Source organism: Chaetodon trifascialis, chromosome 16 (assembly GCF_039877785.1).
Source record: "Chaetodon trifascialis isolate fChaTrf1 chromosome 16, fChaTrf1.hap1, whole genome shotgun sequence".
Taxonomy (NCBI): domain Eukaryota; kingdom Metazoa; phylum Chordata; class Actinopteri; order Chaetodontiformes; family Chaetodontidae; genus Chaetodon; species Chaetodon trifascialis.
In genome coordinates, this window is record NC_092071.1 from 24,052,266 (window position 1) to 24,079,302 (window position 27,037).

The window sequence follows — 27,037 nt, forward strand, 5'->3', positions numbered from 1 at the left end:
GTCAGAATGATGGACCACTTGACAGGATATTGAGTAGTACCCCAGTGTATGCAGTAAGTGATATTTATTATACTTGAAAGTGTCTTTTCAATAAACAGCATACCTCTGAATAATTATAGATTATTTAGAATATAGTCTTGGTGGATAATTGAGAGACTTCATGACAATCATGAGCAGAAACAAAAATCTGTAGTCCTTTTCACATGATGACAATAAACTATTAATGATTTCAATACCTGGATAACCTGATTATTCACCATCTAAATTCAAAACAGCCACAGTGTCTCTGCAAGTCGTATCTATTAGTTCTGAAAAAGGATTGCAGTCAGTGTTTGAGCCAGGATACAGCATGATACACACGTTTTGGTAACAGACAAATGAATGCTGACAGGTCTGAAGTAACACGGTGAAGCTGCATTAAGCTTTGCTAAACACTTTGTGAAGTTAACTGTGAGCCAGACATCTTCATTATCTTGACAAAATGCAAAAATAAAGAGAGATGTTGTATGCTCTGTTTATATCAGCTGCAGCACTGGGCTTCACATGAGAGGAAAACATTTCACACACATAGGCACAGAGCTAGTATAAACCATAAACCATATCAATATAAACCATTGGAATATTCACGAAATGTTCTCGAGTAAACATGCTTTCATTTGACCCTCGCGGGCCTGCAGCCTTCCTGACATCTTGTAGCGACAGAGTGTCATCACCAAGACACTCCTTGTCTGTATGACTAAGATCAATTGAAAATGTAAACAGTATGGTACTGAGTGTTGGCAACTAGCAGAGTTATGCTTATTTTAAATCCTGCACATTTAGAACTGGTTGAAAAGGGAGATGAAGACTGGAATTGATACTCCTTGGTTTTATTTTTTGTCCATGCAATGGCAACGTTTGCTCACAATTCCTTCGCCAGGCAATGACCGAGCGAAAACAGAACATTTCTCTCTTCCTACTGTTACAATTTCCTAGACATGGAGCATACCCTCATTATGGTTTGGTGCTGTAGAAAGCTCTGATGTCATCAGCTAACTGAAGCTGAGTGAAAACATGAAAAGTCAACACAGGAGTTAGTGTAGTTAGAGCTGAGCAAAATTCTTGTTTACTCCCTGAATGGGAGGGATGCAGGGAGGGAAGCATATGTTGCAGCAGGGCTATTTGCATAGAACTATCACCAGTTGTCCCTTTTGATTACGTCTGATAAGAACTCCTGCTGTTTGCTCATTTGGAGGAAGAATATTTTAATTTGAGACGGATTTGAACAGTTTTCTAATTTATAACGGTGAACGTGTGGGGAGGGGAGGAAGGTTAAATCAGCAGATTGTGAAATGTGAAATGATTAATTAAAGATGAAGCTGAAAATGTCAAGTTTAAAGATTTGCAAAGAAGTTTAGGAATGTGTTTTTTTCTTAGATTTTTTTAAACATATTTACCTAAAGAGGGCAATTTAAATCTCATGTAAAGTGTATTTTCATGACTTTTAGTCTCTTTGTTCTTTTTATTTATTAGGTTAACAGGGGAGAGTTTCACATATGGTCCTTTGGCTTAGTAAGTGTTAAAGGCTAAATATATTTTTCAACCAATTAAAGACTGAACAGAAATCTTTCTCTCATACAAATGCCAAAAAATTCCATATCAACATGTTATTTAGTTCAGAATTGAAAACAAAAGACAATAATCTGCCAAACAGAGGTCAGACAATGCACTTCAATGCAGTTTAAAGATGATATTTTTCAAGCATTTTATGACAGAATGTTCCACTAAATCATCTGCCAGGAGGGTGATGTTGCATTTGATCAACAGAAAGACAAAGGAAGGCTTATGGTGTCAAGATGTCATTGCTGTCTTGGCCAGGACACTCCTCTTCTCCTGGTTAAAGACAACTCCATTTTGGACCAAACTTCAGCAAAAGCAAATATACAACAGATGTGAGAATTTTAAGAGTGGAAGCCAAAAGCCAAGTAACAGCAACATGTGAACATATGAACCACAAACTGAGAAAAGAAGAAAGCCATCACGAAGGTTTTTAGTCTCCATAAACACTGAAGCTTGTCTTATCTTCAATGTGGTCGCTGTCATTGCTCTTTCAGTCACAGCTGACTGTACATCCACACGCTGCTTTGTGTGTGTTGACACTCACCACTTTCCACCTCTAGCAGGGCTTTCGTCAGGATACTGCCTGCCACACTGATGGCCTGGCAGATGTAATAGCCAGAGTCATCGACTTGGGCGTCGGTGATGGTCAGCTCCCCGCTCAGCGACACGGAGAAACGACCCGACTGTGACGGTTCCTGGATGGGGAACAGCAAGATCTGAAGAGGAAAAACATCATGTAGATTAGTCTTTTCATTTAGCTTCTTTATAATCATCACTCATTCCATGTCTCCATATACAATGATTCATTTGGTATCATTAGATGTAGAGTATTCATCATTCATTTGTGTTAAATGTGTGTAAACATATTTTTGTGCTTTTATTCAATAGGCTGGTACTGAATGAACATCTTGAAACCCTCAAGCTACAACAAAAAGGAAGCTGAGTCAATGCCAGACATAAGCTGTTCAGCTTTCCACTTTATGAGGAAGGCACAATATTCATTTCTAAATGTAACTCTCTTCAATGTTCCAAGGTTAACCTTTGTGTTGGCATGTTCATTTAGACAAAATATGATAATAATGAAAAATCAAGTGCATGAAAAAGATGTGATGGTGAGGGATGGATGGAGGAGCTGCAGCAGAGAGGATGAACACATGCAAAGAGTTGTTTCCCATTTAAAGACAAGGGCTGGCTAGCTGCAAAAGATCTATATTGCACAACACTGCAACAAATCACTGTAACTAAAAACTAATTTTCAGTATTGGCTCTCAGTGTGCACTCAGTGTTAATCAATGAATCGAGAAACCAAATGGTGCCTGTGACCAATCTCTTTCACTACATCTATAGCATGCAGATCCACAGCTGCTTTTATCTAGTGAGTCAGAAGATAGAGTTTCAGGGATTTGCTCAAGGGCACTTCAACAAGGCATGCTGATGTTACCTCAAACCTGAAACCTCCTCTAACCACAGAGCTAATTATCAAACAGCCTGTTGGATGATGCTGCTCATTGCACAGTCACCATTAGTAACCTTACCAGTCATATAAAACCCTTCTACTGTACACACATAACCATCCATCTGTAGCCTAAAAGCAGTTCACACCCAGCCTTGTGCACATATTCTACTGGCTTTTCCCTTTCTAATGCCGTGCAGTGTGCAAATGTTTCAAAAACTTTTATCCCTGACCTTCTCTACCTTCCTTTTACATTTGTTAGTATGAACATGTACATTTCCTTAGCATTTTACTGAACGGCAGCCATTATTAACAACATGCTACCCACATACTTCCCCTGCTCCCCTTCCTGCATGCTTTCTCCTCTTTATCTCTGTCCTCCACTCTTGTTCTCCCACACACATTCTCCAGGCCTCCTCCAATCTCACTCTTCTCCTCTAATCTGTACCTGGGAGTCATGCTTGAGGCACCCACGCACTCCCATCAGGCCTTTCAGTGCTTTCCAACAGAGCCATTGCTTATCGTATGCTCGCCTTTCTCACATCACACTTATGCATGCACAAACCCACATGCACAGACACTTCTGAAGACACACAGGTCTGTGCAGAATCACGCTTTGGTGAATAATACCCTGTTTGGATGATGGGAAAATGAGGTGTGCATGAATGTGTGTGTGTGTGTGTGTGTGTGTGTGTGTGTGTGTGTGTGTGTGTGTGTGTGTGTGTGTGTGAGCCGCCCTGGCACTGAACTACAGCACACAGTGGTAAAACCAAAGGATGCCAGTATGAGTAGGGCATGAGTGTAAAGCGTGTAAAGAAACTGTCTTAAATTAGCATAATAATGGCGGAAGAAGTCACCCTTTGGGCCCTTTTTTGAGTTTGACAAATATGGGAATACATCAGTGTCATTCGACATTTAAAAATGGGTAAAAATGTCTGAAATACTTAAGAACACAAAAAAGCAAAAATGTAGTTTAACCACATACATACTGTTAGGATTTTTGCATGACATTGTGACAAAAGAAGAGCTGGCTTTACACTTTTTGCTGGATAACCCTGCTTTTTTTGTTTTTACCAGAGAACTGTTTTTTGTGTGCTGCGCTGCTGATGTTGACCTGAACGCAGCAGCTTTGAGATGTGCTTGTTTACTTGAAACTACAGTGAGCAGGAAACAGAACACCCTCTGGATCGATCATTTCAAACTTTCAAGATGGATCTGAACTTGTTCTGAACTGCATTTTTATTCAATGCACCCTGGGAATAATTTACAAGGCAAACTCCAACTTTTTTCAACAGTTGTCACACCAGGCACTGAAACCCCACATTCAGTGTTTCACAAAGGATGGAAGTGGTTTGCATCACCATGTTCCCTCCTTTATGTCTCTGTTATGTTCTATGCTATGTGTTAATGTAGTAAAAAAATGATGTGACTGTGTTAACCACTCTATGCCACATTTCATTCTCTTTTGTGAAATAATGTATCTAAAGAGACTTCTTGGATATTTCTAGTTTTTTTGTGATAATCATTAAAAAGCTGTAAAATATATTCAGATATATACAGTATGTTCTGTGATGTGGCCTATTTGTAAAATTACCTCTTTTACCACAGCTTTAGTATTCTAGCCTCTGTTTCTGCGACAGTCCAGAAACTTCTATCACCAGTGGGAGTTCTGTTAACCACTGGCTCTCCCTGCCACTCAAACACTGTTGTCTAAAACACCTACTGTCAGACACAAATTGACTGTGAAAGCCTGATGGATGCCTCTGAGGGCAGGCGCAGTGTCATCCTCTATGAAATAAAAAGAGTGTCACAGCTGACTTTAATGCATGTCACAGATTTCTTACCTGGCTGCCTTCTTTTTGCCAAAAGACGGCTGGCGGAGGGTTTCCTTTGGTACCACAGAGGAAGGTTACGGTGCGACCTGGAGCTGTGATCTGGTCCCGTGGCCGAACCACAATCTGAGGGGGCACTGCAACACAGAAAATAGAGAGGAATGGTTATCGGGACTCAATAGATACAGAATCTCTGTGTGTCAATCTTTGTGTGCGTGTGTGTGTGTGTGTGTGGTCGGTGTGTGTTGAGTGGGCTTAATACAGTGGGAATGTGTCAGCAGTGGCATTGAGTGCATTAAGCGTGACATGCCACCAGAGATGACAGCAACTCATAACTGACAACTCTCTCACTCAGGTTCTCCCTGTCTCTTTATCGCACGTGTGCACACACACGCACGCACACACACACACACACACGCGCACACACACGCGCACACACACGGGCGTGCACAGACACATGCACACATACACGCACAGCCAGAGGCACAGAGTGACATATACATGTACCTGTATTGACTGTAAGCATAAAACAGGACAAAGCAAATGTGCTGCCACCTACAAACATCATTCATTCTATTAGCTGCTTGCTCTCACCAGCAGAACACGAGGTATCAGTGTTTGTGACTGCCTCAACACTGAAAACACTGCCAGCAAAGGCCAAAGTAAAACAAACTCTGAAAGAAAGTATGATTATGAGAACATGAAGGTTTTTTGATGTTGAGGACTTTCTTTGCCAAGCACAGTGAATGAACATTTTCAGTTAATAAACATAGTTCATTGTGGAGAACATAAGTCAGCAGCCTCGTGGCAGCTCATCACTCATCTGATCAACTGATCAATCATCACCTGCGACTTGCTCTTGACCCTCAGTTAATCATGTTAAAATATATTGTAAATATCAGAATATTCAATCAAGGTTGCTGACAAAATACTCTTTATTAAATGTTTCAACACAAGAGGATTTTCTGCCAAAATAGCAGGAGGTAACAGACTGCATCAAAGCAAAGAGGGACAAAAGCCAAAACAATGACACTGACTGATACTTAACAAGAAGCCAATCTTTGTGAGTTCATATGCAAGAGGTTTTAATTCACTACTGCTCTGAGGCTACTCAGGGAAAAAAAGAATCCCGTAAGTAACACACAGCTGTAGCAAAAAAACAAATGAAGGCAGCATTCCCTTCTCACTTGCACTTAGTGGGTCATGGCTGTGAATGCATAGTGTAACACAAAGCTGACACTGATACAACTCTATGGCAGTAAAGCAACGACAAAATTTAAGCTTCTCCTTTACTACAATATGAGTACTGTAGTCTGTACAGCCTGCATTAGGAACCAGGGACTTCCTCTACAATAGTTCCAGGTGGCAAAGGTGGCATTATTCCTGAACCAACTTTCCAATGCTTCATTAATAATGGGGCAAGGTTTGCAGGGCAGAATATCACTGATTGGTCAAACACAAACCAAGCAGCTGCTTCACCTTCTGTAGGGCTTCATTTACTGGACACAATGGCATCAATGTTAGAGTGAGGAGTGAACATTTCTTGTAATGTATATTAAAGTTTAAAACAATGTTGTTGGCTTCCTGACTAGCTAAAAAAAGGGGAGCGATAAAGAGAGAAAGACAGCTGTGAGCACTCGGGAGCGAGGGAGCAGTGGTTTAGAGAGGTTCAAGGTAGTGAGTGAACAAGAGAAACAAAGCTTAATAAGCTGATTGATTAAAGCCAATAGGTACTAAAACATATTTAAGTAAACAACAAACGCTAAGCATTTGGAGGCAGGGATTCTGGAGTTTTCAACCTCATGTTGCACTTCTGTCAGTCATCTTTGCATCCATTCATTACATTCATCAGTCATGCAAGCGTAAATACAACAGTGTGTTGGGGATATGAAATAGATGCTCTGTGACCTTGATTTGTTTGGCTTTGATTGATGACGGCTGCTATAGATCCTTATTGGTTAACCTATATGTCATGATAATAAATCTCCTATGTTTGGATGTAGGGCCTATCCAAAAGGCCAGCCCACAACTCACGGGAGCCTAGATTCAGGTTTGTGGGTCACCTTTCTGATCCCAGGCACCAGGCTAATCAGATGTCTTTGAACATAGATGGAGGGCAGGAGGGGATGTCGCTCTCTCTCCCCTCTCTCTCTCTCTCTCTCTCTCTCTCTCTCACTCACACACACACACACACACACACACACACACACACACACACACACACACACACACACACACACACACCTTTGATTTCTATTGATTCTGTAGCAAGTGACAAGCCTTCCTGCACAGAGGGGGGTGTGAATGCATAATGATGCCCTCCACCAGTCCTAATTGATTTCTCATCTTCCCACCTGATCTCCTGCTTTCTCTTTCATTCGCTGCCTAAATTAGCATTGAGAGAAACCGAAAGAAAGAGAAAGACAGGGAGGACAGGGAGGTGGAGAACCTGCCTAAAGAATAGAAAGTCAAACTGAAAAAACACTTAGCAGTCACAGTGAAAGTGAAAGAATAAACGAGAAACTTCGCTTCTTTTCTTCCTTATGTGAAATTTAAATTCACACAGAAAAAAACGAACAATGAAAAGTCCTAATGACATACAATGTAGAGGCTGTGGGAGTTCCTTGCATATAATATGTAATGTCGAAGTGTGCCACTCTTTAAATATGTGTAAGCATTCAATATGTATTTTCTTCAGATTTGCAAAACCAATGAATAATTAATCCAGTGACGGAACGATATCTACTGAGAGGGGAAAAAACAATGGGCGCAGCACTGTGGCTCACAGAAGCTGCCTCTTTGAGTCAGAACTCTTTTCCTTTCAGCTTGTCTGTTGTGGGGTTCAAACACAACTTAACTTTAAATGAATTTGCCAATCCAAGGCGATAAACTTTGAGAGATACTTGCTGACATTAGTTACCTCAGAGACCAATTTCTCTTTTGTTTTGTTGAGTTCGATTGAATAGTCAAATGAGGAGAAAACAGCTTAGAAACCAAGATAAAGGATGAGGGTCAAGTTCGAAAAATAGGGCAGCACTTAAAGCAGATGAGTGTGAAATTTTCTCTGACATGATATGTTGGTGCAGGGACTGGACTGACAATCACTGACTGCCCAGTTTCCAGCCTCCCACTTTGTGGCTTGCCTGCTGCCTCTGATCGCTCAGCTCAGAAGAGTAGGGGTGCAACAGATCCTTTGAGTCATGATCACATGATTTTTCAGATCAGCGGAAAAAGAATGCCCTGCATGCACATTTTATTCCCCTTCCTTGGGAATTATCATGCTCTTTGCTATCCTTAAGGCTACTTCACCACGGGCCCCTTCCCACAGCAGGGGGGCATCCATGTGTCAGCCACAGGATTAATCACATCTAAAGGGACTTTGGCTGGCCTGGACAGGGTCATGTCCTGGGGTCAAACATGCAGTCCTGCACTAACACTAAAAAGTCCAAACGTGTTTTGGATGTGAACCACAGAGTGGAATATGGGCCTGTGGCACTGAACCTCTGCGTTCACTCCCCAGCTACCTCAAGGACAGGCTTCCTGTCAAGACTGATGCAAGGCCTGAAATATTAAAGAAATGCAGTGTAATATCCACTTCTTATGTAATGCAACTTACACATACAGATACGGTGAACACACAGGAGAAAAGACACCATATCAGAACACCTCGCTAAGCGGGCCATTTGACAAAAACACCTGAACAGTTTCCCCTCACTGACACAATGCCATAGCTTTGACCCAAATACTGTGACAGCTAGGAATATTCAGGCTATTAAAATGCGGTTTTTGGTGTGCTACACAGCGCTGTCTGGAGAATAACAATGTTTGATTTGAGTAGGCAAGCCGGCACATTGCCTGAGGCTGTAATAAATAATTAGCAATAATGGGTGCACTCGACGCGACACTGAGCTTTAGATTTAGGGCAGGGAGAAACATTAGCATCCTCACATGGGATGGAAACCGGGAGATGGATTGCAAGGGAGCAGCTGAAATATACATGACAAAAATCAGCAAACAATGCCTGAATGTGATGGAAGCTATTTGCAGAGCATGTCACTTGTACAGTAATTTAGTATTCTGGGATGCTGGCTTTTAGGTATGACAGCTTTTGTTGTTTTAAGTACTCTTTGAAAAGACAGAAACTGTATCTGCTTATCAAACACCAAGGCACATTAATTTTCCAATTTAGTGAAATATATAACTGGACTGCAAAAATGATGGTGCATAAACTGATAACTGCAGGAGGCAGTGTCAGGGAGGTAAAATCGGGGAAGGTCTAAATAAAGAATGAAACACTTGAGATAGGAATTCAAAGGAGCTTGAAGACTTCTTTTATATGCTGGATATTGCCAGAGCTGGAGAACACATAACAAGGCTAACATGCCAAGAGGGAGGCAAAAATAGACAAGGACTGCAAGTTAAATTTCCACAGCTTTTACGATAAGAAGAGTCAGACTGAAGGAGGAAACTCTGGATTAAATGTGCTCAGTCTCTTTAAATGCGTGTGTTTCTGTGTGATGAGCACCAAATGTTTTCTTAAAGATGAGAAAGGTCATGTGAGGACATGTGGTCAGTCCTTACTTTTTAAACTGGTCATTTAAAGGTTAGGGTAGGTGGTGCAGGTTAAAATTACTTTTATGACGGGATCAGAGACTGTCTGTCTTCCCAGAGTGCTCTATGAAAGATTACGTGGTCCTGCCATGACTTGGCAGACTGTCATGCCATGCTACAAATTATATTCTGGTGAATATTAGCTTGTGGTTTACTTGACATGCATGAGATCTGAAGGTGTTTCGACAGGAGCAGCCAGAGAATGTATAGATGTATATCATCGATGGAACACATTGTAGGCATGATCAAGTTAGGCAAGAGAAGGCAAACAAATCTGACATGCTACCCTTGAGGCTCAGAAATGGTCTTCGACTAAGAAGCCATTTTTGTGAAGTTCATTTGGGACGCCCCGTATCTGATGTATTAGGCCAGTTTAGAGACGATATGCAGGGTGATCCCAGCCCAATATGCAACTCATGTTCATACCGGATGATAAAATCATGATGGACAGAATTCAGTGCTGTCATTCAGTGCTAATGCAGGAAGTAATGTGCCTTAGTGTAGTGAGAACAGAAAGTAAGGGTACTGAGGTCAGGGTGATGGTGGCTCGAAGTGTTATAGTTGCCTAACCTTGACCATAACTTATTGGCCATGAGCATGATCTTCCCGATCTTCCTGAACCGGGGATGGAGTCGTCCAATACTGACATTCTGGTCAGGTAATAGGGCTACTGATCCCAGTTTAGGTTGGGTGCTCACCACAGACTGTACTCCCACTAAGACAGATCAGAGTGTGCAATTTGTTCCACTACTGTTGTATGAAAACTGCATGTTGCTCAATCACACAGCAAAGGCAGACAAAGTGCTTACATCCAAAGCATCTTACCTCCTCCACTCCCCACTTGACATGTGATTTGCACCAACATACTGAAGCTATCACACACAGGGGAACACAAATACACACACACACACACACACGTACACATACCCTCCCAGCAGGAGTTCCTCAGGGGCCTCGACGTGACAGGCAGCTGTCACAGTCCCACGCTGCTGCAGACTGCGTGTTTCACACAAGCACGCCTGAATAAACATACACTCATGCTGTTGCTGCACGTGCTGCATGAGTCTTCAGCTTCATCCTTTCATGTAACAACCTCCCTTTCTCAGACACATACACACTCTTTCCTTTCCTGATGCTATTTCCATTCTGATGATTAAGGAGGTGGTTATTTCCTATGCATAATGTATCATAGCTGGACCGTAATATATTTATGCTTTTATTTAATCTATGGTTAGACCTTGGTGCCCAGAACTCCCGTCTATCTATCTAACATCACTCTATGAACTGGAAGGCTGGCACAGCATTAAATAGACTGAGAACAACTTCCAGAGGTAGTGCTGCAATTCTTGGCTTCTATAATGTCTAAGCACCCTACAGCCTCTCCTATAGGGTAAATGAATTTAAAGGGAAGGTCATTATCCTCCTGTCTCTACCTATATACATATGCACACATCAGGAACAATCAACTTGGTACAACTTGCAGTGGTTTTCCCTCCCTGCACCACTTTCTTCTTGTTTCCTTCCCCATCCCTGCCCCTTCATTCCCCAAGACATTTACAGACAGGACTGACTCGAGCCAGGCTTAGGATTCAAATTGTAAGAATACACATCAAGTCCCATTCGCTTGAGTTTTGCCATGCTGGTTTTTCCAATTTAGTAATCAATTCCAATTAAGTACAGAACAAATAAAGGGACAGTTTCTATTCAGACTACAGGAAGCAACCAGGGTAAACGTGGAAGCAAATTGGACAAGACCAGTTTTTGGGGTCGTCAAGTCAATAAAGTCACTTTAGAGCCTCGTGGCCCCCTTGCTGTGAGACAATTGGCGTGCCCCAGTTTAACTGCTGTCCTTGGCTTCAGGCCTCTTCAGGATGTCCTGATCATTATCAAGCATGCTTGATATTTTAGTCCAGGGCTGTGTAGTGGGAGTGATCCACTGAGCCAGTGTGGTGGTGTGACCAATGTCAAGATAGAAATCATACCCAGGTAATGTGAGATGTTGCTAAGATCATCTAACATGCATCCAGCCAGATGAGGAATTTGTGTTCCAGAAAAAAAGGGTCAGATGATACTGTGTTCTTGTGATTTCTGGTGTGTTCAATTAAAAATGATCAACCCAAACCAACTCAATTTCACGGATTGGGCACTCCACACCTAAACCTACCTCATTTATTCAGGATTACCTTTGCCCTTATATTAAAAGAAAAATTATATACATACATTTGTGTGTGTGTGTGTGTGTGTGTGTGTGTGTGTGTGTGTGTGTGTGTGTGTTCAACTGCTTAAGGATGCTCATTTCACAGTTCAAAAACAAGTCATTTTGTGTAGTGCAGAGTCTTAAAATGGCATTTCCTTGATAGCAGCAGAGGAATGCAATTGAAAAGATACTGACAACTAAGTCAAACTCTATTGCAACGATGTAAGACTCGATACTTCATTAAAAACATGTTAAAATAAGTTAATGTCATGTAGTGTGGACCAATGTGGGACTGGTCTATTCACAACTTTTGCTCACATTTGCCCAAATCTCTGCTACAAAGAACAGTTTCTCCAATGCACATAAATCTGATGTCCTCTGCAAATGTGTGTCATACCATAAAAGGGTAATTTCATCCCTCTCTATTGCTACCTACACATAACTGAAGTGACTGAGAGGCGAAAAAGATATCAACCTTTAAAGCATCATGGCCCTATCGAGAATAGAAATGTACAGTGAAGAGCCAAAAGCCAGATTTACACAAAGACAACACTTTCTCCAAATACACACCAGAGTTAAAACTCCTCTTTGTTGTGTTACCTAAGCTGTTCCTGAAACCCATCATTAACAGTGCACTCCCTATCACTTATTCCATTTTTGTTATTGTGACTTTGGAAAAGTAAACCATCTGACAGCCAGTTCCCTCAGACACCTGTGAAAAATAGCAACTCCTTTCTTCAATTACATGTTTGTCTTCCAGGGATGCCAGTGGAAAGCATACACTGCATACACAGCAGTGAAGAAACAATAATTTCTCTTCCATAGTAAAAGGTGGCTTTTTTTCATGGCTCTAGTATATTCTATTTCCCCTGCCGCCCCTTTCATTCACAGATGTTGTCCCATACAATCACCATAAGGACACAAACACACTTGGATATGATTATCATGCCCAAGCAGCTTGGTGTTATATGATGAGCGTCCAAACCACACTGCTCTGTTTGCTACAGAGGTCTCTGCTCAAGACGAAATACTGCAAAAATACTATTTGTCCAAGTATAGAGGCAGTGAATAATAAGTGTATTACTGCAGCATTACTATGCTCTAATAATTTAATTTGTATTATGTGAGATATTTGAGTTTTATCCGGTGTTGTTCCACTTCACTGTTTTCTAGTGTTTGTGGACTAAATTAAAGATCCCTGGTATTAATGGAAGCTTTGTCTTTGTTGTAATGGAAGCTCCACCAGATGAGCTAAAGCATGACTGCTGTGCAGTTGTGGAAAATCTCCCAGTGTTTCCAGAGCTACTTAAATACTAACTGACTATCCTTTGCACTTTTGGAAGTGGGTGTTATGATTCCAACATGGAAACCCTTATGACTCTGTGTCTAATGTAGGGTTGCTCTCTCTCTCTCTCTCTCTCTCTCTCTCTCTCTCTCTCTCTCTCTCTCTCTCTCTCTCTCTCTCACACACACACACACACACACACACACACACACACACACACACACACACACACACACACATACACGCAAATATGGGATGAAATGGAATACTTACTGGATGGGCCGACTGTGATGGAGTGATGCAGAAAGAGGTGCAAAAGAAAAGAGGAAAAGAACGATGAATGAGATGATGCGTTCATGAAGAATGGTGATACTGGATGAAACATTTGATAAAACTTTGGAGCACCACTACCACTCAGGTCTATTCAAAATGAATACTTGCATGAACTAACTGAATGTGAATGGATTGAAGGGAAAATGGCTGCTATTTAAATGAAGAGGCCCCAAAAGAAAGGAACAGTGGATGAGCTGGAGGAGGAATGATAAACTGAATGTGGACATACAGGTGAATATGAGAGGTTGTGTTCTAATTGATCTGTGGTTTTTATAATACATTCACACAATTCATTTGGGTGTGTGTGCATGTGGGGGGATTCCTATTATCCCTAATACTGTAGCTGCATTCACCAACCCACAATCAATCAATCTCTCTCTCACCCAACATTTGCTGCTCTATTAGTAAAATGTGTTCATGCTTGTGCAAGAGTGTGTATATGTGTGTTTTCTCTTTCACCAACAAATGCCCCATGTCTGTTTGTCATTGCATGCATGTGGGTATAGCATGTGAGCACACTTGTGTTGACAGATGTGAGAAGTGTGGGCACAGACTGGAGGGCTCGCTCACAGAATCAACTGTTACAAAGTAAAACTCTAAATATTCTCTTTTATCATAACAAATGACAGATCTCTCATCCGAGTGCCTCTCTTCAAGGGGCTGACTTTATTCTAATGCAATTTCAATGCTTTTTGATCTCTCTCCAGAGGGATGACGAGTCGAGGCTAGAAAGGAACTTAAAATCCATTTTTCACTTTTTCTCTCTTATAGTTGCAGTTAACAGCATGTTACCAGTGGCAAAATATGGTGAGATTTAACCGGCAACAACTTCTGTCTGGCTGTCTATTCACAAATTTTTCTGACTTCTTATGGGAAAATTCTCATCATATAAACATTCTGGACATTGATGTTAACACTCAACATCTCTTTAAAGAGAAAACTGACTTGAAGGCAAATCTTCCATAAAAGCTTCCCAATTTAATTGATCAAAAGAAAGACAACTAAACGAGAGCATGCATGGTAGGTCAGATGTGCTGTAACATATTATGGCAAAAGTGTCCATCTGTGCAAATAATGTACACATATATGCAGTGTCAAAATCCAATTTTCTGCCAGTGCAGAATTGCCCCAACTGAAGTTTCACTCACTGAACTATATTTATTGAGAAGAAATTGAGAGAAATTTACGCACTATATTTCAACATATTTGAATCTTTAAACTTCAAGCTGAAAATTTCAGGGATGAAATTTTTCTAAAATATTTCTGATTTATGCATCTGCCATTTATGTGTGTGTGTGTGTGTGTGTGTGTGTGTGTGTGTGTGTGTGTGTGTGTGTGTGTAGTGAGTGATGAAGAGTAGGCCATATCTTACCGTGCACTTGCAGGGTACCCGATGCCTCGGCTTTACCCACGCTGTTCTCTGACACGCAGGTGTAAGTGCCCTCATCCTCACCTCGCACCTGGGTCAGACGAAGGCTGTTGTCACTGCGGATCTCAAATCTGGAGAGACATCAACACACAATATTTAGCACAAAATGCATCACTTCTCTGAAAACTCCAGCTGTTTGTGAATTTTATATTCTATTGCAAATAGCAAAGTCATCTGGTCAATTAAACAAGAACAAGCCTGTTTTCTCACTAGAAGGAAGTTGACGTAATGCAGGCAGCAATATGAGCTCTTCTTGTGCGAAGAGAAGACCATTAGGTTTTTCGAGGGAAAACTGTCTCTAAGTTTTTGAACTGGCAGCTAAGGTGTTTACTGCACGGACATAAATGTGGAGACGGTGAGTTGTTCTGTATGGCTTTAGGCAATGGACAAAAAAAAAAAACCTTGGTGTCTCCCTGTGTAGACCTGAATTCTGCTCATTTTAGCCTATTTCCCTTGAGGGAACCTGAAAGTTTCATGCAAACAAATCCACAAAGTGTGTGAGAGAGGGAGTGAGGGAGTATGGCTCTCACGGTGTTACTCTGCATTAGTATCATGACCATGATCACACACTATCACTGGCATTGTTATTGTGCTTACTGGCACCAGAGCAAGTACAGAAACAGTCTTGAAGGCACATGGAAAGTTCAGCAAGTATGTCGCCTATTCTTTGAATGATCGTCTCTGCACTTGTCCGTGTTACTAACATTAGCTGCTGTGTGACATGAGGCACACATTTTGATCCCTGCAATTACTTTGTGGCTTTGGATAGGCATGTATTGTAAACAGCACTTGACTTATTGCAAATATGAGAGCAGTGATTTGTTTCAATTTAAACACCTGTATATTTTGTCATTTTGTTTGCTCCTTCGGAAACAGTGGGAAAGCATCCACTCACAGAAATTCATCTGGTCAGTCAATCACAGAGTGCACAGAACAAAAGCCTAATTGGCAAAGCACACATGAAGAAGCTGTTATATTATTAGAGAATGATAACCACACTACTTGTTACCAGAAACCTCTGTTACTAACACCCTGGCAGCCAGCACGTATCATAGGCTGCATGATACCATGTGCTCTCTCACAGAAAGCACGTGAGCATTGTTTCCACCGTACCTGCCCCGGGGAAGCTCTCCCTCCTCTCTCCGCCAGCGGACAGTCGGAGTTGGGTCTCCGTGCACCTCGCAGAAAAAGTCCACCGTATCGTCTGCCAACACCACCTGGTTCACCGGCTGTTTGGTGAACACTGGCCTCTCTGAAATTAGGCAGAGAATGGAGAGAGGATTAAAAATGCTTGTGGCACTACTTCCTAATTGCAGATTGACTTTTCACATTTTCAGAAGAGTGGAATAATTGGGGATGGCTTGGCCCAATTCAGACACAACTTTTTATATATAATTATATATTATCTTATCAAATTCTTATACAAAGACCAAAAAACCATGATGGAAGTGATGGAGTGATGGAAGAGCAATGAGATGGAGGCTGTGAAAGGAAAACAAAGAAAGGCATGATGGAGCAGAAGAGGAGCAGGAGGAGAAGGGTTGGTGGGGTTACGCATGGTGTGGGAAACTGTGCGGGAATGCTGATGGCCACCGCATTGCAGCAGAGCTCACTTTGACTCTGAATATTTGATCTGAGCCTCAACTGTGCCTGAGAGACTTCTTACCATTAACATTTATCAAGAGAGAAGGACTAGGATCAACACTCAAACACATGCAGGGACTGATGACTAATCTTTCTTTGTGCATTATTATTAGAAGTATTTATCAGAAATTTGATTATTTTACATTTTTCCCCCAAGAGGCATAGAAATATGCTCCACCAATGACTGCGTTTATACTTTCTCTCCATCCATTTTCATAATCACCCCTCCTACTAACTGTCTCTCTTGCCAGTAGCCTCTCTCATAATTGCAACTGAAGCATAAGTGATGTGAACATATCCTTCAAGGAACACATATATAAACCCGAGTTCTGAATTTATATTTATTACATATATTTCTATTTATATTTACCACCTATCTGTAGTCACTTAATGAAGGAACTGGTTAACCCAATTGTTGCTCCTGATATTTTAAAGCAAGTGGTTGCCTGGCAGTGACTTAAGGATTCATTGTGTGTACATTTGTCTACATGTAAGGGATAATGGACAGTGGTCCAGGTGGTGAGATGGCCCAGGGTGGGGAGCTGGAAAATTTCCCTTATTTTCAAATCCCAATTTTCAAATCCCAATGTTCACAGGTATGCAAATCAGTAAACCTGCTTCATCGTTAATACAGTTACAGGCCTGATGCAGATGAATAAGAACATTGAATTACACAGGTGGAAGACTCCATACACCAGAAACATATGTCCAAACAACCAAATATGTATTGTAAGCTCTTATCATGCCAAGAAATAAGTGCAGATGTGGACTCACTTCTGTCTTGCAAATTTCGCAGATGGCAGTAATATTAAATAAAGGAGGAAAGTGACAGGCGATGTATTTTAAGGAACCATAAAATGATAAATATGGCATTACACGCTGAGATAAGGTTTACTGTTGCACCACAATGTGCAGAAGGAGCAGCATCTGTGTGGTGATGAGGAGGAGGGAGTTTGGGGGGACTGAAAAGAAAATATCAATCTTCTATCTGTTTCCTGGGATCAATACACACTTTGAGGGCGCTTATGCTGCTGCTCTGCTGAGAGCAAAGCAGAATCAGAGAATCAGAGAGGAGGAAAGAAGCAGAGAGGTCAAGAGAGCAAAGCAAAGGGCAGCTTGAAGAGAGACATTCGTCTTCTCCAGCAGCACCAGCCAAGGAAAGAAAGTGCAGCCCAAGAGAAATGCATCACAGTTTACTTTATAACCTCAACCATTAGAATTTGAAAATACAGATCTTTGTATGTGAAATACGTTTTTGTGAAATTCAGACATAACCATTCTTGCACTGGGATATGCAATGGTAGAACAAATCAGACTGCTATAATTCCCATAAGTTAAATTTATAGTATTACTATAGAATATTATTATTATCATTATTATATAGTACCTTAATAGTATTTGCAAGTTGACGATGATTCAGTGAGATACAGTATAAATGACTCACCAAACACCACCAGTTCAGCAGGATCACTGTCCTTCTCTCCAACCATGTTGGTTCCAACACACACATACATGCCAGCGTCACTTTTCCTGGTGTTGGAAATCATCAACTTGCCTCCTCGGATCTGAAAATGATTGACACATGGAAGCAAAAAGGGGAATGAGAGGAGGAAGAGAAGCACAGAAGGAAATGAAAAGGCAAGCGGAGGAGGAGGAGATCAGTGAGGAAAACGAAGAGGAAGAGGAGGAGGAGGAGGGGGAGGAGGAGGGGGAGGAGGGGGAGGAGGGGGAGGAGGGGGAGGAGGGGGAGTAGAGGTGGTGGTGGATGAGGGGGAAAGAAAGAAGACAAATGGAAAGAGGTCAGAAACAGGATATTGAAGCATGTTAGTCAAGAGGAAAGCCACTCTGTCATTTTCTGTGTGTCATGACAGATGGCTCCTCTGGTAGTTCTTACACTGTTACACTTACAATGGGCCTAGCTCCAGGCCAGTCGCCATAGAAACATCTTCCACTGCTCAGTTAGTAATAAGTATGTGCATGGATTCATACTGGTGAGCACGCACATACATACATACCTGGATTTATGTATGTATTCTAAAGTTTCTGTGGCCAGTTATTTCTAGAGGCTGCATTGAAGGATTCAATCAAACAACAATCAGTGCAGTTCAATAGCAATATTGCTTTTCAACTATCAACAATGACAGAACTCGATTCATTCTTAATCAGGGGCTTCTCATCAATAATGAAGATTATTGATTGGTCAGTGGCTGACGTAAAAGACAAACCGGTTTGTGTGACTCAGGCACCACAATCCACAAACAATATCTAGAAAAATAGGGGGAAAGAAAATCAGCAGTTCAGTTGTTTCCAATTCAAATCACTTTTGTTTAATTTCATGAAACTTGTGGACTGAACAAGGTCGACCTTATTTAAAAAAAGAAAATTGGCTCTTATTATTACTTAGGAATACAAAGTGAATATAAGCACTTATTAATGCCTCATTCTGGGGGTTTAAGGGGTTTAGGCTTGCTAAGGGTTAGGCTTAGATTGTTAAGATCTGAATTCATGTACAACAACATGCTTAATTACTATCAATAAGCAGTAATTAGGAGGTTACTCAGGGAAAACTTGTAGTTAATGGCCGAGTAGTTGCAGGATGTGGCCATGCCGGCTAAAACATGAATAAGTGGTTTAAAAAGCGTGGTACAAATATACATGGTAATAAGCGTTATTAAACATTTCTGTAAGAACCAGCCAACTTACAGTGATCCTCTCATCTCGGTCATTGACCCGAATGTTGTTTCTCTTCCAAGAGATGGTGGGTTCAGGGTGGCCTCTGGGGGGTATACACTCCATAACAGCTGGTTCACCTGCTGCTACCACCACATCACTGGGTGTTTGACGGAAGTCATCTCTCAGAACTGGGCAAAAGAGGGAAAGTGCAAAGTCATGGTTAGACTATGTGTTAACATCTTGGTTGATAATACTACCTTTTATATGTCTTTGCATACATGTGGATGTGCTAATTTTCATCTGATATTTAGTGTTGATGATGCTTTCTTTCATCTAATTAGAAAAACATGGAGTCTGTTGACTTTGTACTGACATTTGGCCATTTAAAAAGGCCTTCAAAAAGAAATTACATAAATGTCAAACAGGTGCAAATAAAAAAATAGGACTGTTTCTAGCTGTTTGACTGAGATGAATAACACAAAACCTGAATTTAACATGGTGTGCATATGTCCCTAAGGTCTTCATTGACTCGGTGTAATGTGTGTGGCATCACAGCGCATCAATAATGAAGGCTTTTGTAGCTAACAAACACACACAGTAGATGAATTATTAAATTTAACCCATACACACTCTCTCTCTCTCTCTCTCTCTCTCTCTCTCTCTCACACACACACACACACACACACACACACACACACACACACACACACACACACACACACACACACACACACACACACACACACACTCTTCCTTGGCACTTGCATAAATGCAATAGATATGCAGCAAGATAAATCACCACAGTTTATTTAACCTGGAGTCTTTTCATAAAACATTAGATTTGTCTTCAAGTCAGCCCACCTCCTTTACCTCAAAATTCATCCCTCTGTAGTCAACATATTGTGCCTGTTACCTGAAGGTATTGGGCTTTGTCTTTTTCATTTCAGTCTCTAGAGCTCTGTGACCTCTCAGATTACAGGTGTTGAAGATGGTTTTTAGTCTAGGGTGACATTCTGACAACATCAGTCTAACATGAAGAGGTCAATGCCATGCAGGCCTGCAGGCTATAAGTCTGGCCTCAGCCAAAGGGGATACAAAGGGGATAAACCAATGACATGGTTACTATGGCATTTCTATTTGGCAAGGATGTCGCCCAAAAAGCTACCCTGACTGATCGAAAAAACGGATCCTACATTTCCTTTTAACATCACGATCTCTCTCCAGGCATTTATCAAGAAACTTCTTAAGTCTCTCAACTCTCAAAATAGCACTTGGGAGGTATCAAATTTCTACTCTCAAATATTCCACAAAGTTATCTTGGAAGCTATGGTCAGATGTAAGATTTGGACATGAAGGAGTTGGTGGATGATTAATTGATGCAAGAGGATAGCATGGCTGATTTGCATATATGCATCATGGCAAGTTATATTAATATAATGTCATTCAACTCATCTGCAGGGCTGCTGAGAACATCAAAAGATGAGCAGAGAGAAATCACTTTACTATCACCATTACTATTTAATGGAGTACTTAATCACCATGCAGTTCTTCAATAGTCACTCACCTTCTGATTCCACCAAACACATTTAGCATTTTTTTCTCTCCTTACAGGTTGAACAGTCGCAGCATTTAAACATTGAAGGCCAAGTAGTACACCTTTTTCTTTTCCATGCTTTTATGAGCACTTGTACTTTTCAGTTCAGTCATTAAGTCTACTTTTACTACTGAAACACTAAGATATTAAGTACAAATGAGCACAAGTAAAGACAGTCTACGTTTCGAGATTATGGTCCAATCATTGGGCTGTTTCATTAACTTAATATCTGAAACCCAGTTCCCATTGGAAGATCTTTGAAAAAGCTCTCCAATGAGGACAACATGGCCACTGCATTCAAGAACATGACTGAATTGCTAGATGGACTGGTGGATAAGGTGCACACATTCTTAATTGGTTACATGCAATGGCATTTTAGTGTTTGTGTCAAAACGATCTGGGCGTCTAGTTAGGTAAGTTACAAAGTAAAGCAAAGTAATTGCATCTCTCCATGAGTAACATCTATTGTAAATGAAGTAACAGCACCTCTACTTGAGGTGGATGTTCTCGTACTCTTCACTGTCCCTGCGACTCCCTGTAAAACCTGATTTATTTCTCATGTATTTGATTCTATGGGTTGTCCTTTTGAAATTTGTCTTTCGTTGCATTAACAGGCATTCTGTTTACATTTGCCCAAAAAATTAATAGAATACAAAATAGTTTTCAAAGCTCTGTTAGACATACTCCCATACTTGTTTGATATGTAAAGCCTTTCTTGGGTCTACGCTATGCAAAGGGAACAGAATATGGTTTGTTACTGTGCTAGAATGTGAGTGAGTAAGTCAAGTTAAACTTCTATTGGAATTTGTATAATACATGTCATCTTATTTTGTGTACATTTTGCATACGCATATACTGTATGTCTTTATACATGGGTAGGTATGCACATTGTGTGCAGGTGTGTGTCTACATGTGTGAGAAACAGCACCAATGTCGCTGTAATGTCACAGGCCAGCAGGGAAGGGTCACTTGATTTGATTAATGATATGCCTCCCCTAATGACAGCACTGACAGGCCAAGAAAGCCCCAGGACATTAGCCTTATCATCATCGTCGTCCATACATCTTTATGCCCATCCATCTGTATCAACTCATTTACACTCAGAATTCTAACATTTTGTTATCTGAAATACCCGGCTTTGCGTGGAAAATGCATTGTATCTCAATGTCAGAATGTACGCCGTGAAGGCTCATTTCTCTTGTTGTCAAGATAGCGTGGCGTCCTCTATGAATGAGGGTGGGCGTGGGTGTGTTGTGTGAAGAGATAAATCAGCCTGTTTTGTTTGTAATCAAGGTCAGAGAAGACAGGCACCGCAGTGTTTAATAAGATAGGAGGATATTTTTCATTTGCTCATGAGCTAACTGAGCCTGTGCTTGCCTTTACCCTGATGAAACACAGGTCTCCACAATTCATTGACGGCTACTGAACCACTATGTTGCTGTCTTTTTTATCTGTGTTAGAGGGATCAAATTGCCACTTATGGCTTTGGTCAGACCCATATCCTGATGGCCAATTACTCTGTAACAGAGCATTTGGGGCACCCCAAGCCCACTGGCCCCTCCAATCCTGGAATGATATGCTAAACCACACCTCTGACCTTATCTGTACCTGCTACGACATTTCTCCCAATCACTATTCAAAGCAGATTACAAAACCCTGACTAAATTGTTCAGAAACCTGTTCAATCACGTAAAATGAGGAGAGAAATAGGACAGCTCGCTGCACCCAAGGTCTGAATTACCATGCCACAGGGTTAAAGGACTGCTGCGATGACCTGTCACACACCATTTTGAGATCATGGCTCCAGGGGCCCCTGATCTTTCCCCATTCTGGCTTCTGCACTCTCCAGATTTGAGCGGAAAGAAGGTGTCTAGAAGTTTATTAGGCACTGGCAATTACCCATGAGGCCCTTTGGGGCCCATATTAAGTGGGTGCACTTTGACCCTTTCTTTAAAACCCTTCAACAAAGCCAGAGTAATCCCCACCACTGGGTCTGAGCGGTGTGCTTTAATCAGAGCACAGACACACAGCAACACACACAAGGTGAGAGATAAGGACCATGAGTACATATATTTGAAATATAGATGTCTGATTGGAATTGAACAAATACATACATAACACACTATGAATCTGTCAACCAGTAGAGATTATGTTATGCCATTTCTATTGAGGTATCTATATCTTTAAAAGCTCTTGTTGTATTAGGCAGTTGTTAGTGTTGTCATGGCGATGTGGGATTAACAGGATTTTTGGATCAATTTAATAAAGTTGCTTGATTTTTCAGGTATTCAATCTACTGTGCTGACGTGAATGGATTGCACAACACACAGAGATTGACATGATATAAAGTTACATATATAATGAGAGAGAGATATCTGAGGCCTTTAGTTTCACTGTGTGTGTCAGATTACTGTCAATCCGCATCTCTACACGATGACAAACACACTGATCACACAAAACAAATGACACCCATCTGCAAGCAGTATTTATCAGCTTGTGATGTGCACTGATTGATGTGCAAATTACACATTACACTGAACCAGTACAAAAATTAAAAACCATGGGAGAAGCTTATCTATTCTGTGCCCAACAAAGTGTGTTATTGTATGGAAGTAATATTTATGTGTGACTGCTAGACTTCTGTGATTTACCACATGAGCAAAGTATCGGGACCCTGCTGTATATCAGGGCATCATTTGAGCATTTAATTGGACATAAAAAACACCTTTGGGGCGAGCTCAGGCTCACTTTTAATTAAATGGCTTTATCGCTGTCATTAATGTTCCAAGGACTGTGTGTGTGTGACAGCTCCCCCTCAAGAATAAATATTCAGATGGCAGAGAGAGAATGATGGATAGTCCCTTGGCTGGCAGAACAAAGAGGGATGGAAGGGGGAATCAAGAAAAGCATCCTTAGGTTCAAGCTCTTGAGCTGGTCATCAGTCCATCTCTCAGCTTACATCTTGTCCCAACATGAAGCACTCTGCTGTGGTGTGAACAGACACAAAAACACACTGATGTTTTTGCTCTTTCACATCCATCATTCTTATCCCTTTATCAAGCCTGCTTAGATACACACATAAGCATCTTCTCTGTTCTTTCTATAGATGTAGCCTGTTCCCCAAGGCAATATTTGTCCAGGCCCTTGGGCCCAACAGGGGCCCCCATCAGAAGCCATCTTCCATCAGCCACTCTCATTATCCAGAGTGGACCCCCTCCGATCCCTATCAACCATTACGCCATGATGAAACGGCCCGTACGGGATATTGGTGTGTGTGTGTGTGTGTGTGTGTGTGTGTGTGTGTGTGTGTGTGTGTGTGTGTGTGTGTGTGTGTGTGTGTGTGTGTGTTTTCAGTTTTGATTGGAGGGTTTGGAGAGGGTGGAAGGGAGGTGAGGGAGTCTCATAGTTGGAGACAGATGTCGGTGCTGCTTCTAAGCACCCACCACCTCCCTGCTCCACCCAATACAAACACAGACACTTCTGCAGATACTCTGCATGGCAGCTGTGGCAGCAAATACTGCAAAACACTGTCTGCATTCAGTATGACCAGCTCAGTTCAATATGCAGGCTGACTGGAGATTAGAACTCTCCTGTTGTGCACCAACACACACATATGTGTATGTACGTACACACACACACACACACACACACACACACACACACACACACACACAGAGTCAAGAAGCTCTTAGCATTTCTTTATCAACACTGTCAGACAGCTGACCTGAAACGTAACCCCCTTTCTAAAGAAATGGCTGAGTTTATAGAGTAATTCCATTTTTCTCATGGTTCTGTCATTTAGCTCTTTGGTCTGAGAGTATTTTACGGCCTTCAGTAAATTACATAACACGGTTTAGTACTCTGGAAATGTTCATACGGCCAACAGCAAAATTGAGCTGGCGCTAAACTTAAAAGAATGGGAATCACAGCAACAGGGCATTTCAATTACTCCTTCCATGAGTCCAGAAGGGTCACCTTCTCAGCGCAATCATTACTGCCCGGCCTGCACTTCAAGCACACAGTCACACACACACACACACACACACACACACACACACACACACACACACACACACACACACACACACACACACACATAACCTGTTCATCAATGTCTGGTGCATTTTTACCCTCAAATTTACTCCCTCCATTTTCTTTTGTCCCTTAGTGTCAGCTGACGTAGCCATTTAGGCCACCGCTGCTACAGCCTAGCCTGTCAGCTGAGTCCATTTAGCAGCCACAACAGCTGCAACCCCACCCGCCCAATCCCCACCACCCTCACTCAGAGCCCTCCTACCCATGCTGCCAAAAAAACCTGGGCTGATGGTTGAAAAGCAGCTGGTCCCATTAGCCACAATGGCAAGAGCATGAAAAATGATTTGGATGCATAGCTGTAAAACATTAGACCCTACAGGCTGAAGTGAATGCTTAAGAAAATTTCCTTTTTTGTGTGATTAGTGATGAAATCAAAGTCTGAAAAAGTGCTTGTCCAATCGATTTGCAGCACAGTAACATTACATGAAAACCAATTACTAGCCAATGGGCTAAGATAAACTTCTTCTTAGAATATAATCATCATGCAAACCCAAGAAAATGACACATTACATTTACATTTATTTAGCATAATTACATTAATATTTAGTTCATCCTCTGATACTGTTTATGATGCTTAAATAATTGATAAAGTGTATTATCACCGTCACTTCATGTACATCAAACACAGCCCAAAATTGAATTTTTAAAATATGAGAAACCACCATCAGACACCCAGCCAACCCCCAGTGCTGCTGAGAGAAAAATAGATGAGGTTATCTGTCAAGGTGCAACATTTCACGCCTTTTTAAGCACTCATAAATGCCCAGGCCTGGCCCCTCCACAGTGTCTTGTCACACCCAGGCGTGCTGGAAGGGGGGTGGAGTAAGGGTGGATCAGGAGCAGGCAGGGGAGTGGGGGTCTAATACTTGGCAGTGGTGCAGTCTGGAGCCAATATGACCATGGGCCTCACATGAGGGACAGCACAGAAGGCACTCATTATCAGCCTCACAGAGACTAGTGGGAAAAGGGGAGCTCAAGGGGAGTGGTTGTTCTGTGTGCGTGTGTGTGCGCACATGTAACTGTTTTAATGAAGCACATGGCCCATAACATGCTGAAAGACTGAGGTTGAGGATGATCAGGCCAAATTGTGGGCACCATGTTAGCGTGGATTGATTGTTGAAGCCGGTTCCTGACCTACGTGGCAGCTTATGCAACACAGTGCATGTGGTAAAATATGCAGAAAGTTCAATATATAATGCAGTATTAACAGATGCCGCTGCACTGCCACCAACCAGGAAGAAGAAACGAAGACTGACAGATGAGCTTTTTTTTTTTTTTTAATGTTATCAACCATGCAGCTGTCTTGTAAAATGTGAAGTTTCTGTTGACCCAGCTATGCAAAGCAGATGTGGCTACTGCAAGAACTATGATTAGTCAGCTTGGACTGCTAGTGTTTTGTGCCTGATGCTGCGAGAGACTGTTGAAAAACAACTTGAGGCAAGCAGAAAAAAGTCTGAGCTACCTTTTCATTTTCAGTCAAACACTTCTAGCAAAGCCATCTCCACGGCAAACCTTCTGCTTGCCATGGTCACCTCTCTCTGTCAGTCAGTGAAACCATCTAAATACAGCAACTACACAGAATAATCTCTGATGTATTAAGAAAGCCTTCCAGTCATCACTTGTATCACAAAGGGAAAGACACAATTGACACAGTTACTGAAGGGCATATAATTTAAACTACGATATGGCCGGACCATATATAATACATGCAGGGTTCTTGTATGGTTGCCTTCAATGAAATCTAACATATCAAAACCGTCAGAACATCATCGATATAAATGGAAGGACTCCTGTTAACCACAAGAGTCAAGCATAAATCCAGCGACCTAAAAGGCACATTACTGCCTGTACTGGCTTTTGTTTGGCACTAGATGTATATCGTGCCCTGGAGAATGTCCCAGTAAAACCGGAACTCTGATGGATTTTCTGGCGTGAAAATATTTACCACAAGAAAAGTTGCAGTCAAGACTTGTTTATTTCTCCTATACACACCATCACACATTCTCTTAAGTAATGTGTGCAGGTTCTTCGGGTTCATGCAGGTAGTGCCGTCAACACGAAGATAACGTAAAAGATGGTTCAAGCTTTTGAAATGATTAATGATCAAAGAGAAGTATTTTCAAGCAATGAGCCTCACACTGTATTCCGAAAATGTATGTGTGTCTAGAGAACTATTAAAGGCCTTGGCTAACTGTCCATCCCTCCTACTGAATCTTCTTCCCCCTGACTTCGCTCCCCCATCACACATGCACACTCACATGAGGTGCACACACTCAAACAGAGCCGAACAAG

The 27,037-nt window shown here is 41.5% G+C and overlaps 1 protein-coding gene across 4 annotated transcripts in view; it reads right to left on the reverse strand.

Annotated features, from left to right (window-relative positions):
• The window catches only part of robo3 (roundabout, axon guidance receptor, homolog 3 (Drosophila)), an 86,465-nt gene that overhangs the window by 29,008 nt on the left and 30,420 nt on the right, over positions 1-27,037 (reverse strand). For all 4 annotated transcript variants that reach the window (XM_070982389.1, XM_070982391.1, XM_070982388.1 and 1 more), the window contains exons 3-8: positions 19,087-19,244; positions 17,828-17,948; positions 15,853-15,991; positions 14,683-14,810; positions 4,897-5,021; positions 2,144-2,315 (exon numbers count right to left, since the gene is read on the reverse strand). In XM_070982389.1, coding sequence (XP_070838490.1) covers positions 2,144-2,315; positions 4,897-5,021; positions 14,683-14,810; positions 15,853-15,991; positions 17,828-17,948; positions 19,087-19,244 — 843 coding nt within the window. The remainder of the gene's footprint in view (positions 1-2,143; positions 2,316-4,896; positions 5,022-14,682; positions 14,811-15,852; positions 15,992-17,827; positions 17,949-19,086; positions 19,245-27,037) is intronic.